This window comes from Sorex fumeus, unplaced genomic scaffold, assembly GCF_029834395.1.
Source record: "Sorex fumeus unplaced genomic scaffold, SorFum_2.1 ptg000003l, whole genome shotgun sequence".
In the NCBI taxonomy this organism is placed as follows: Eukaryota; Metazoa; Chordata; class Mammalia; order Eulipotyphla; family Soricidae; genus Sorex; species Sorex fumeus.
The window spans coordinates 753,003-766,979 of NW_026606060.1; the positions used below are offsets into that span (position 1 = coordinate 753,003).

The 13,977-nt window shown below is 38.6% G+C and overlaps 1 protein-coding gene across 17 annotated transcripts in view; it reads left to right on the forward strand.

Moving 5' to 3' along the window:
• The window catches only part of NRXN1 (neurexin 1), a 1,264,827-nt gene that overhangs the window by 436,608 nt on the left and 814,242 nt on the right, over positions 1 to 13,977 (forward strand). For 11 of the 17 annotated variants that reach the window (XM_056118460.1, XM_056118477.1, XM_056118503.1 and 8 more), the window contains 3 exons: positions 10,103 to 10,404; positions 12,533 to 12,556; positions 13,564 to 13,725. In XM_056118460.1, coding sequence (XP_055974435.1) covers positions 10,103 to 10,404; positions 12,533 to 12,556; positions 13,564 to 13,725 — 488 coding nt within the window. The remainder of the gene's footprint in view (positions 1 to 10,102; positions 10,405 to 12,532; positions 12,557 to 13,563; positions 13,726 to 13,977) is intronic. The other 6 variants (XM_056118490.1, XM_056118521.1, XM_056118533.1 and 3 more) reach the window with 1 other exon arrangement.

A 13,977-nucleotide genomic window follows, 5' to 3' on the forward strand; every position in this document is an offset into this window, starting at 1 on the left:
GTTCAATCCCCAGCTCCCCATATGATCGCTCAGCGTAGAACCAAGAGAAAATCTTATGCATTGTTGGGTGTTGTTCCAAAACAAACATATAAAAATTGTAAAGTAAGATTGGTTTATTAGTAGAGAGCCAGTGCATACTATGCAAATATTGGGTTAATGAGGAAGGACATTTTGAAAGCTCTTAAATATGAGTAACTCTTTAACTTTTATAATATTATAAATTGTTCATGGGGAAATCTGGTAGTGTGGGGATGGAGGTGGGGGAAACTTTTGTCAATCATCGACTGTATAAAGTACATCATTTATTTTTGGGCTCTATTGCCAAGGCAAGTGATCTTTAAAAATAAAATATGTGTCTCAACAGGGTATTTAGTTTACTCACAGCAAGTAGAAAAAGGAGAAAAAGACATTTACAGCCTGTGAATTGGGAAATGTGTCCTATCCTTGCGACCAAAGAACTCTCACTGTGAAAGTGAATAGTGTATTGTGAATTATAGTTACTGATTCAAGAGGTGGTATTATTCAATCTGGCCAGAATGTTCTGTAACCAATCAATTAATTTAAAACTAAAAAGTGAGACTGTGCTCTGCTTTTTTGATTGCTGAGTTTATATTGTGTCTATTTCACTGCACATTTTGTGCCCACTGTAGGGAAATGGGTTCTCTCTGTGGAAGAAGTCTTCTCTTCACTGTGTGCTGGGGGGTGCAGAACTGGCAGTGCATGGAGGGTGGGGATAGATCCCAAGGCTCCTGCAGGCAAAGTTTGTGCTCCACATGTGTCCTTTGTACAGAACGTTATTCCTGTCTTAGGATCAAAAGCATGCCCTGGGCTCCCAACACACCTTATTTTTTCCCTTCTTGAAAAGAATTATGTTCTACAATCCAAATGTTCATCCTTTATAGTGATTTTAGTGTATGCCAACTTGCTGTTTTAAATTAGTATTTAGAATCTTTCAGATTAAAAAAAAATTGAGAAAACAACAATAACGAAGCAAGCCCCAAATCTTAGGAGAACCCTGTAATAAGCAAGGATTATAAAACTGCGTCCAATCTCTGCCTAATTTATCAATTAGACTTGTCACATATATCCGCTCTGCTTCTATTTAAGATTCCTCGAATGCCAAACGCTGCCTTTTGTTCTTTCATTGAAGGTATTGGCATTCTGGTTTTAAACACAGCGACGTTGACTTGTCTACTTTTCTCATTAGTACCTATTATTTACTTTTAAAATGTGTACAGTCACCTGCCTCTTATAGAAATGTAGCAGCCTGGGGCTGGAGGGATAGTTCAGCGGATAGGGCGTTTGCTTTGCACATGGCCGACCCAGGTTCGATTCCCAGCATCCCATATGGTCCTTTGAGCACCAGCAGAAATGATTCCTGAGTGCAAAGCCAGGAGTAACCCCTGAGCATCACCGTGTGTGACCCAAAAAACAAACAAACAAACAAAAAGAGAAAGAAATGTAGCAGCCCAAGCCTATGAGTTTTCATGGAGTCACGTCATATCCATATAGCTGAGGAGAGTTTGTTCTCAGTTGCAACAATGGATAACCTAATGTTCTAGGAAGGCATAAATGCACTTGTATGAATTTTATTCACTAACAAATTATATTCACTAGTAATAAAGGCTTGTTAGGCAGTGCTGGCAGTTAGGCACCGTTTATGTTCATCCAGTAGAGTATTATAGGTAGTTTCCAGAGCAATGGAGAGTTTGATTGTAATATTGCCTCAAGGGGAAACACACGGGGAATAAGAATTGAGAGGTTACCTTCAATGACGTAAAGGCTGGACTCTGCTGGGATGCATGTTAAACAGACATCCAATACATCTGTACATAGCTCAGATCTCCCATCTTTTCTTCCCCCCGCTACCCCAAGACCTTGTTGCTCCAGTGAAGGGTTGTAGTGAATCTGATTTGGTGTTTATCTCTTAAGGAAAGGGATATTGTGTCTTTAATACTTAGAAGTAATAGATATAGACATGCATCTTCACAGTTCTTGGAAGAACTTCTAAATAACAGCAATCTGTTGTGACAAAAGGTCTCTTACATTTTAATGTGCTCTCACATCACCTGGGGAATTTCACTGAAATAGATTCTGCATCACTGGGTTGGGAGCGGTCCTGAGTTCAACACTTTTCACAAGTTGTAGGTGATACCAGTGAAGCTGTCTGCCAGACCACACTTGGAGCAGGATGTGTTAAGAGATTACAGTGTTTGTAAAAGCGCTTTCTCTTGAACCAACACTTTCCTCTTCCCTGTGAAGTTCTCATCCCCTCAGCTTTTTGCCTTCAACTATGTCATCATTTGTATTTTAGAAAATCAAATGAAGCAGATTGCTACACTGCCCGAGTATGTGGATAGATCAAATTACAGATTTTTACAGTTAAAAGCAGACCTGCTCGGATTCTAGGGAGAAAACATTATAAATTGACTGCTTTCTAGAGCTTGACAATACATATTATTTGGTGTGTTTTGACCTGACCAAGTTGGTAATAAGTTGATTTTACATATGAGATCATTTATTCCATCGCTACCTTATAAATGAGAACTGCTTGTATAGAAGAGCTATAAATCTGCTATAAATGTCAATTTATTTCTATAATTGCATGCTTTATAAATTAATGTTTTATTAACTAATTCTTTATTGTCATTCAAAGTATTCATGACTTCCTCTAGGCACTTTTTGGTAAAGTTCTTATTTACCAAGCCTTTGAGTTTGTCGCTATTTTACTCCAGATTGAAAAATTCTAGAATCTTGTGATAGATTCAACAAATGGGAATTGAGCCTGAGCCAGGTTCCCATACTACAGCTTCACATAGTGAAGGCTAGAGTACTTGTCTATTCCTTTTGCTGTACGTCACATGATTAGAGCAGAACTTCCTGGCCACGCCCCAGAGGGGGTAGGTGAGAGCCTTCCCTGCCCCAAGAAACCCAGCCTGTGAAGCCAAAAAACTCTAAGCCCAACCACCCCTGTGCTCAAAGCTGTTCCCCACACACTTAGGCCAAGCCTCACTTAGGAGTGAATGTTTTCCTGGACCACGCAGCCACATTTGCGGCTGCATGACACATCATAAGATGGTTTTCCTTAAAAGACAATACAAAACATATTATTTTGGTAGTACTTTGGGACAGGGATTGAGGCTTGGGATGAAAACATCCCAAATTTGGTGGTGAGATGGTGTAATGGTGGTGGGATTGGTGTTTGAATATTAACTGTAATCAAATATTGTGAACCACCTTATAAAATTTAAAAAATTTTAAAAAAAGAACTTTCTAGCCATTATCCCAGGTCATGTGGAATGGCAGATTTAATTCTCAGCACCTGCAGTTACTTAGATGATTGCAAATTAGCTGGTGAACAGGCAAGGAAACCAATAACTCAGTTATGTACCAGTCTTATTGTCTTTTGGAAAATTATCAAATTTAATTTACAGTCAGTTTTGGATCATCAATTAATTAGTTCTGGATCATCAATTAAATGCTCCTGATATATTTGGAAATAAGAAGGATATGAGATTGGAGTTAAAAAAAGGATAGTGCTATAATCTCATTCTATTACTCCTATTTAGTTATATAGTCATATTATTTACCTCTAACTCTCTATTAATAAAGTAGACCCAGAGAGATAGAAGGGGTCTTAAGACTCTTGCATGTGCTATTCCTGATTCAATCCCTAAAAGCTTATATGGTATCCTGAGCACTGCCAGTAGTAATCAATAAGCCAGTAATAAGCTGTGTGCCCTGAAAAACTTAAGTAAACTGAAACAAAGTGTTGGATTAAATATATATATATATATATATATATATATACATATATGTGTGTGTGTGTGTGTGTGTGTGTAAAATGTCTCTTTTGACTTTTATGTTTAATGACCCAGAGTATAGCATCATTAAAAGTACCCTGTTTGGAAGGGTAGCTGAGGAATGTACTGGGGTTTATTTCTGGATTGGTTGCCTTGAAGTGCACCTAAATTTCTATAAAAACTTGAAAAATCCAAAGTTTATAAAACTTGAATTTTCTCTACAAACAGTAGTAGTTACTTAATAATTTATGTATGTTTATTCATACTTGGGAACTTTGAATGTTTTACAACATTGCATTGAGTAGAAAATATTTTAAAAAAAGTATGAGCCATGCTTCTTGTTTTTCCTTTTAGTCATCCATTGATTATTTTCATTTCTAAATTACACAGTAATAAACAGAGTCTATTTCTGTTTCTCTAGCTTGTTTTGTCTTTATGGTTAGAGAGCCAGGTTTATCATTGAATTTAGTAATGTAAAATTCTACTTTTGTTTAGTCAGGGATGCTTTTGGCAAAACATTCTTGTGATTTTTACATCTAGGGTAGAAAAACAAATGTGGAGAAGCAAGTCTCTCACTTGAATGTCTGTTTTTTTTGTTTATTTTTAACATGCTAATTCTATTTTCTGATTTGTTTGGAGAACAATCCTAGAATCATAAAATATAGTTAAACCTATGTGACTTGAGATTATAAATATGAAAAGAACCTAAATAGTAACAATAACATAGATGGCTCTCTTGGCTAAGGAAATTTGCCTGTATTCTTCATGTGATTGCAATATTGTATCTTCCCTTTTGCTAACACTTCCAAAGTCCTCAAAACTTCCCATTACCTTCTCCATCTGTAGTTATTGCCTTGACTTATTTCTTTGTTTTAATATTTTTATACCAAAATGGAATTCTGAGTAGTATATATAGTTGTAATATATTCACACTGCTGTTTCATATTCAATTAAGTGACCACATACTAATTTACTTACCATTTCTACCTTTGATTGGCATTTCAGGTACATTCAGCTTATGGTTGTAAATGTGTTACTGTAAATAATCTAATGGCCTGTGAATACAATTTTTGTTAGTTGTATAGTTCTAAAAAGAGTTTTGGGGGTCTGGAGCAATAGCACAGCGGGTAAGGCGCCTTGCACGTGGCTGACCCAGGTTCGATTCCCATCATCCCATATGGTCCCCCCAGGAGTGATTCCTGAGTGCATGAACCAGGAGTAACTCCTGTGCATTGCCGGGTGTGACCCAAAAAAGCAAAAAAAAAAAAAAGAATTTTTGCATCGTAGGGTAGTTACATCTTGAGCATGTTTTTAATATGCCAAATGGAACTGCAGAGATAGTAGAGCAGATAAGATGCTTGCCTTATATGTACCCAACCTGGATTTGATCCGCTGAATCCCATCTGTTCCCTTAAGCACTGTCAGGAGTAATTTCTAAGTGCAGAGCCAACAGCAACCTCTGCATATTTCAGGGTATAACCCAATAACTAAGAAATAAATAAATAAAATGCAGATATTTTCACAAAGGAGTTCCCACCAGAAGTATATGATTGTTTCAGTTGTTCTGTATCATCACAAAAAATTGGGCTTTTTCTTTTTGTCTTTTCCACATTAGTCACCAAAGAGAATGTCTTTATACTTCACTGTAGTTTTAATTTGCATGTGTGAAGACTAATAAAATTGAACATCTTTTCACGTGAATACTCTTTTGCCATAAAGTGTGCAAGTATTTAATTTTTCTACTGGCCTATTCTTTTCGTATTGATTTGTAGGAAATTTATGTATCCCAGAAGTATTTAGTGATACACAGTAAGTCCTCACTTAAATATGTTTGTTAATAGATACTTGGAAACTGGGGCTTTAAATGAAAAGAGGTTTAAGGAAAGTAGGTCTTCAAATGACGTCACTGTGCTCTTTGATGGCTGAGACTGTTTTTCTCTTTTTGTTCAATGATAGCTTCGATTGATTCTACTCATCAATGTTGTAATAAAAATATATATTGAATGAAAGAGACTTTTTTAAAGGACCTCTCTATTTTGCTATCGGTTGAATTGTTTGTGGTGTTTTAGTAGATAATAGATATGTACATGATATTTGAGATTTTTCTTTAAATTAATGCAGCCCACTTTTTAAGTGTTCAGCAGGAAGGCATCAATAACTCTTCACTATCTGTGTAAGATTTACATAGCACGTAGCAGAAAACTTTTGCAGATTTGGGGTTTTTTTAATTTTATTGTGTTGCAGCTCCACAAATTGAACCCATGTCCCCTGTAGGCAAAAATGTACTTTACCATTGATCTTATATTCTACAAATGTATATGTGTGTGTGTGTGTGCACATATATGTGTGTATGTGTGTACATGTGTGTATGTGTATATGTGTGTATGTATATACATATATATGGAAAATACTTATTTGTTTTGGTTTGTTTTGTGGTACACCCAGCTTTGCTCACGGTACTTAGAAATCACTCCCAGTGGGATTTGTCTGGGAATAAACCTCATCAGGCACAAAGGGGCAGGATCCTTACTTACTGTGCTAGATTCCAGCCTATTTTGCATCTTAAGTAATGGGAAATCACAGTATTACAAGTCATCAATACTCAATTTCAAAGCTTGTCATCCAGTAAGATTTTTAAATGTTTACTATTTTCTCCATGACCGTTTTGTCAGATTTGTCAAACCTAATTATGAGTTGGGCAGTGTTAAAGTGGTAACGAATTCACTTCTCACAAGGTTAAAGTGTAAAGTCTTTAAACCCCTAAACTTTGCTCTTTAGTTATTGAAAGCCAACCATTGACTTCCAGCACTGCCTCTGTTACTGACACACCCTTTGCAGTTGAAAACCATTTAAATTCCAGGAGCTCTCTTTGTACTAATGTCAATTAAAGGGTTAGGCAAGAGTGAGTTATAGGATTAGAATGTTAAGAGGACATTATTTTTATTGAGTATGGAAAGATTAATAGTTTGACACTATTACTAGGAGAGTTATGCATATAAAATTGGTCAAATGATCTAAAACAAACAGCATATGTCACATTTTATTATGCAGTGTAGACAGCTTGTTCTCTGTAAGATCAGAAATAGAACAAGTCTCTTATATGAGCCCTGTGCAGCTGAAGGCCCAGCTAATGTAGGAACGCAGGAAAATATATGAGCATACCAGAGCATCAGATGCAACATTATATTAGCCAAAATATAAATTAAAGACTAAAATGAGTCCAGTTAATGCAGGAAGATAAGAAAGATATATGAGTACACTAGAGTATAAGTTGAAATATCAAAGCACTGTAGCACTGTCCGTCCGTTGTTCATCGATTTGCTCAAGCGGGCTCAGTAACATCTCCATTGTGAGACTTGTTGTTAACTGTGTTTGGCACATTGAATATGTCAGTCTTAGCTTGCCAGGCTTTGCTGTGTGAGCGAGATACTCTCAGTAGCTTGCCGGGCTCTCCTAGAGGTGCAGAGGAATCGAACTCGGGTCAGCCTGGTTGGCTGCGTGCAAGGCAAACGCCCTACCCGCTGTGCTATTGCTATTAACCAAAATATGAAGACTAAAATGAACTTTCAAAATTGTTAGAAAATTTGTTGCATTCTAAGTTGGTGGCAATCAATGTTTTAAAATACATGTTTGTATGGATTTATTGATTTAGTGAAATTTCCGTAAAAATTACAATGAATTTTTAAATGAGCGTGAAAGCTGATTCTACAAATTCTGTGGGGAAAACAAGGAGTCTGATATAACTAAGAAATGCCAGAGAAAAATTAAGCAATTTTCCCATGTAGAGATGGACAGTTATAAGATAATAATGATAATTAAGATAATGCGTTAAAGAAAGACAAAGGGGAAGAATTAAGATAATCAAAGTAACGTTAATCTTAAGCATGCATGAAAATGATCTGTCTCAAGTCAGTCATTTCAGATTAGTGAGCAAAGCATGTATTAATGAATAAATCATGCACTGGAGGTCATGGGATGACGTGTTGGCCATCGGTGAGTTTGTGTGCACGTGTCTGTGAGTTTGTTTCCTGTTGCTGACACGTGCACTGAATGCTAACCAGTATTTGCATGCAACCCAATTCAGTGACAGCACCTCTGTTATCTGGGATTTCTGGTGGTCTCCTGTTCACAGTCAGGAGTATGTGTGCCCAATCCATAGCGGAAGTGTGTACACACTGAAATCAGAGGTGCACTACCAGCAGAGTAAATGATACCCCCAGTGAGTGGTGTGTAACCACCATAATTCAAGTGTTTGACCCTTGGCAAAGAACCATTACTGGAAACTGAAATTTTATAATAGATATGATTGCCCCCAAGGTACATCTAGCAAATGGCCAAACCCATCTTACTTTGTACTTTGGCTTGCTGTCACTTCTCAGTATATCATCAATATGTATTTATGCTCACCCCCAGTGTCTCATCACTTGCTTCACTGAACTAACTGACAATGAAAGTAGATACCTGAGTTGTAAACTCTCAGAGATCAAGTTTGGTTGTTCCATTAGCATAACAGTTAAGGCAGAACTTAACACTTGGGAAGTTCTTAGCAGATATTTTGAGGACATGAACTACAGCAACTCTTTTATATGGATTCTGTCATCCTCATTCCGCCTCTGAATGTTGCCAGGGCCCCTCCTCTTGTTTTTGCTAATTGTTTACAAGTAGTCAGGGCCTATTGTAATGGACTCCCCCCAATTGGGGATGTTCTGAGGTCCTTACTCACTGCTCTTTTCACTACCTGTCAGTACTTGGGACTTTTACTGCGTCTGAGGAGTGAGCTTTCTGTACTAGGGAAATGAAGCATGGAGTTAAGCTCTAATGCATGTTATAAGTTATTAGACTAACAACTGAAAATAACCCTGAGGTAGAAAAAATATTGCCAGAATCAGAGTACATTCTATTGTGGTGTCTAATCCCACCAGTGGGGTTAGTTAAGATGTTACAATACCAGCAAAACAAATCAAGATCTCCCAGGACCACTTATGGTGATTCTATATTTATAGTTTGTCAGAAGCAGGTACCAGATCATACTGTCTCATTTTTTCTTGACTGAAAGACACCAACCTACGAAGCTGAGGAATATATTGGTTGACAATCTTGCTTAGGTTAAATTTATATCAAATGTTTGCTGTTCACCAAATAAAGGGTGTTGGGAGGATCCTCCCGGGATGGGAGATGCATGCTGAAAGTAGACTGTAGATCGAACATGATTCCACTCAGTGCCTCTTTTGAAAACCACAGCACCCAAAAGGAGAGAGAGAACAAAAGGAAATGCCCTGCCATGGAGGCAGGGTGGGATGGGGGGGAAGAGGGGTGGGAGGGATACTGGGATCAGTGGTGGTGGAAAATGGGCACTGGTGGAGGGATAGGTACTCGAACATTGTATAATTGAAACCCAAGCACAAAAATTTGTAAGTCTATAACTATAACTCATGGTGTTTCACTAATAAGAATTTTTTTTAAAAGTTTGCTATTTTCAAATAGCCATATTTCTATTTGATTATTTGATAGCTCTAACATCTTCTCTCTTCATGGTTACTCCTAACTGTAAAGAGACATATGAAAAATGCTGAGACTTTATTTTCATGCTATTCCCGTAATGATGTTGCTAGAAGCCTCACCAGTCCCATTAAAGCCAGCCCCACATGCTGTGTGGTGAGATTAGTGATTGAATCCACCGTCCAGTACATCCCACTATGTCTCATACCATTTGTTCCATCTGGGGAGAACAGAAATGCACAAGCATGTGAGAGAATGATTTACTCACAATCAAAAAATATATATGTATATATTTTCTTTCCCCTCATCAAAATTTTGTTCTAGTTTCTCAGTGGTGAATTTATTTGACTCTTCTATAAGAAGAGAATCGAGTATAAATATCACACTGGAAATTAAAATAATGCCTCAGTTGGTTAGAGAGAATGTATCAAAGACATTGGAATCATTGTTAGCAGCAGAGTAGAACCATCCAATATGCATTTATGGCCCCTGATTCTTGCCCTGGAGATATCACAGAGCCGCCTTTTCTGATCAGAGATCTTGCGGTACTACTTAAAAATTAATTGAATTTTCAAGAATGTCAGTGTTCACTGCTACAGTGGATTGCCCAATAGCTGAGCAATTTTATTAAAAATCTAGTGCCACCTACAGTTCTGTTTGATTCTGACATGATTCATGTTCTGGGTGTTAATTATATAGAGTTCATTTGGGACTTGATGTAGTTATTGTTTTTGTTAAGTGCTGCTGATTTACAGACTGTGCCTCTTTACTTATGCAAGTCTGTGTCTTTTTCCCTCTAGGAAAAGAAGAATACATCGCCACTTTCAAGGGATCTGAATACTTCTGCTACGACTTGTCTCAGAACCCCATTCAAAGCAGCAGTGATGAAATAACTCTGTCCTTTAAAACTCTTCAGAGGAATGGACTGATGCTTCATACTGGAAAATCAGCCGATTATGTCAATCTTGCCCTGAAAAATGGAGCTGTCTCTCTGGTCATTAATTTGGGATCAGGGGCCTTTGAAGCACTAGTGGAGCCTGTGAATGGAAAGTTTAATGATAATGCCTGGCATGATGTGAAAGTCACCAGGAACCTGCGTCAGGTAACAGCGCAGTGGATAAGAGAGTAACTGGCTTTGTTTTCACCACAGCTGTGTGGGGGGGACTTGCAAATCCTAACAACATCATGTCAGGTTCCTCAGAGTTGCTTCCAGATTAGCTTTTCTTTCTTATCAGATGAAACTTCCTGCCGTACTTGAGCAGGGGCATATCTAGAAAGTTCTGGGGCCCAAAGGTTGTTCCGAGAGAGTGATCTGTGACAGTTTCTCAGAGGTCCATGAGGATATATCCCTAGGACTTGCTCTTCCTGTGATGTGTGTGATTTTGTTGTGTTTATTGTTTTTGGTTTGTTTGATTTTCTAATTATAGTTTTCATGGTGGTCATTTGGAAGCATGCACATTGGGGTCATTAAATCACAGTTCCTTTTTTGTAGCAAAAGAAAAATAATAATGCAGCGTGGTGGGATTGTGTCAATCCCTCCACCTTGCCCCCACATCCCCCCAGTCTCTGAAGAGGGGTCAAGAGAAGTCCCTAAAGGCAATTCACCACTTTGGACATTCACGCACTTCCTAAAGCATGTTTATGAAGCTAATTTTTTTTACTTGTAATTCAGATTGAACCCTAAATGACTCTGAAGAGACCATTTTGTCTTCTGGGTGCCCATATCTTTTCTACTGAGTTTTTTTCTTTTTTTTAAAAAAGACTCTCCTAAGAATCTACAAAATAAGAAAAGAGAAAATTTTAAGTGAGTCTATGGGACCGCATATACTGTAGATTTTAACTGAGATATACAGTATTTATATTCATATATACAGATGGAAAAGAACTGATCCAATAGATCCAATACATTGAACATGCTACATTTTGGTTATTGTTTGAAATATACTATTACAGTGAATCCTTTGTTAACTGTTGACAGTGAGTCATATTTTTTGCAGTATGTGCTGATCTCTAATATACTTAACATATTTGTTGTTTCTCTGAACAGTTGCAGAATGACTGGATTATTTCTGGTTTTCCTTTACTCAGAGAGTGCTCTCTTTGTGAGCTGTTAATGGCCTAACCTCTTCTTTCCTGCTTCTGAAAGACTTACACTATGAGCTATAGAAGCAAAATAAAAAAAAAAAAGAAAAGAAAAAATTTTAGGAATACAGATTCAGTCTGGTGAGGGCAATCAATGAAAACTCCAGGATTCTTCAAGCGTTCCTCCCAAGCCCCAAAATGGTCCAGAGGCTTCCTTTGCACAGGAGGGAACCGCATGCTCACATGTGCCCTGGGAGATAATCCCCCACCACCAGTATAGGTGTAGACTGTGGTTTCTTGTAAGTGTGTCTCTTTGGTTTTCCCTTTTTTCTTTTTCCCCTCTCAGATGCATCTTACCAAGAGACTGGCGATTCCTTTGAGAGAAGTCTAGAAGGGAAGGGTGGGGCCTAAGGAACCCACTTTCTAGATTTGCCTTTGCTCAGGTTACAAACCCAGCTGTGGATCTGTAGTTGGAGGGAGACTCAGTAGATACCCCGGGTGCATGTGTGGCAGGACAGGTTGAAAACAAATCCATTCTACTCATTCTATGTGTCAGGATCTTTGCTTTGTTTCATTGCAGTCAACTGTGACGCTAAAGTCCATCAATATGACCGAAGGAAGTTTTGGAGTTGAGGTGCAGTCCTTGTATGCTGTAAAATGGAGTAGCAGGGGAATGGCAACCGATTCCTATGCATTTGCTGGGTCTGGGGTGGGTGGGGTCTGGGGGTGGTATCACAATGGGCATAAGGAGGTGACAGAAGTCAGCGGATGAGCGTTAGGTCTTTGAATCCCTTGTAGACTTTTGAAATGTCTGTCAGATGTACTCAGGGAGGCGAAGAGAACAACGCTGCCATATGTCTGTTTCTGTCTAGTAGCAAGTTATGATCAATACTGGCAGGAAGAATATTACCTCTGTGGGAGGCCTATTTGTTAGTCTGCTTTTTTCTTGTAAAATTTTTTTGCCCTTTTTCTATGTTACTAACATGCTTAATAACTAACATGTCATTCATGGAATGTTTCATTCTACTAACCGTTACCTGAATCAAAAAAAATTGTACTAACATGGTAGAGACCATCATATTTTTTAAGTAACGATCGTTATTCTGTTCACAGTTTTTAATTTCCTTTCTCCCCCCTTCTCCACAAAGCACTCAGGCATTGGACACGCTATGGTAAACAAACTACATTGTTCGGTAGATATCATTCTAATTGTTTCTTATTTTGGGTTTGCCGTGTGTTTTCTTTCTTTCTTTTAACTGTAGACATCATTAACAAAAGAGGAACTGCGGTTGGTACTCTTCTGCTTACTTTGAACCTCCTTCTTTTCATCTGTTGTTGACCTTCTTATTTTCCACCTGTTTCCTGTCAACTTCCGTTTCCCAACTCACCCTGTAGGGGCATCCTTAACGTTTCGAACGTTTTTGCATCCAGCTGTGGTTAACACGGATAAGACAAATGGTGGCTGGCCCGAGTGACCGCAGGCTCAGCCAGCGTCTGACCATCCATGAAGCATGGCATGCGCCCTGCATTGGGAATGTCGGAGATGCTCCACCTTCATCTTTCCGTCATCACCAAGCTGTTGATTTCTTCCTTTGGTTCTCCCTGTTTTCTTTCCTTTCCTCTGGGCCTGTGCTGTGCCGCCTTGCATGTGCCCCTCTCGTGCTGCTTCTCTGGTTGTTTTGCTTCCCTCACCTCTGGCATGGACTCGGGCACTTGCATGCTGAACTGCTGAGTTCTGTAGTGCGAGTAGTGATGTCGCTGGGAGGAGCTTGCGCCTTTCATGCCAACGAGGTGCACGTGGTGACGAGTGAATACCAGACAACTCAACTTTACTAATCCGTACACCAGCCAAACTAACCTAGGAAGCATTTTACTAACACCATTTTTGTGTCTGCTCAATAACTTTTGAGTTGCAATAGGGACAATGCTGACAAGAGTTCAATAATCAGTTAACTCTCTAACTAGTTTAGATCTCTTAGGGTTAGTGGAATAGAATCCAAGAATAAACCTCAAACAGACATGAAAATGGGTTCCGCCATAGGTCTAAAAATAAAAACCAAACAGAAAAAAAAAGCAAAAAGCAAAATGAAAAAACAAAAAACACAAAACAGGCATATCCCAGGATTGCAGTATCTAGGTCTGAGTATAGCGTGTCCTTTCCCTGTGCTTTGTTATCTAGGTGACAATATCAGTGGATGGGATTCTTACCACAACGGGCTACACGCAAGAAGATTATACCATGCTGGGGTCTGATGACTTTTTCTATGTCGGAGGCAGTCCCAGCACAGCGGACCTGCCAGGGTCACCAGTCAGTAACAACTTTATGGGCTGTCTCAAGGAGGTAAATATCCCGGCACCGAAATCATTCCTAACTCATGATCTCATCATTTCAGATTGGCACTAAAACATCTTTGCTGAAGAGCGGACGTTTGCAGAGTCAAAGGACACAACCAAATTCTCTCTTCTGCTATTGTTTATGTAGGGTTGTGGGGTGGGGGTATTGCTCAGAGAGCAGGATGAAGGAATTTGGTTACTCCTTGATAAGTAAGTAACTCCCAGTTACAATTTACATGAGCTGCTGTGTTAGTTTTGG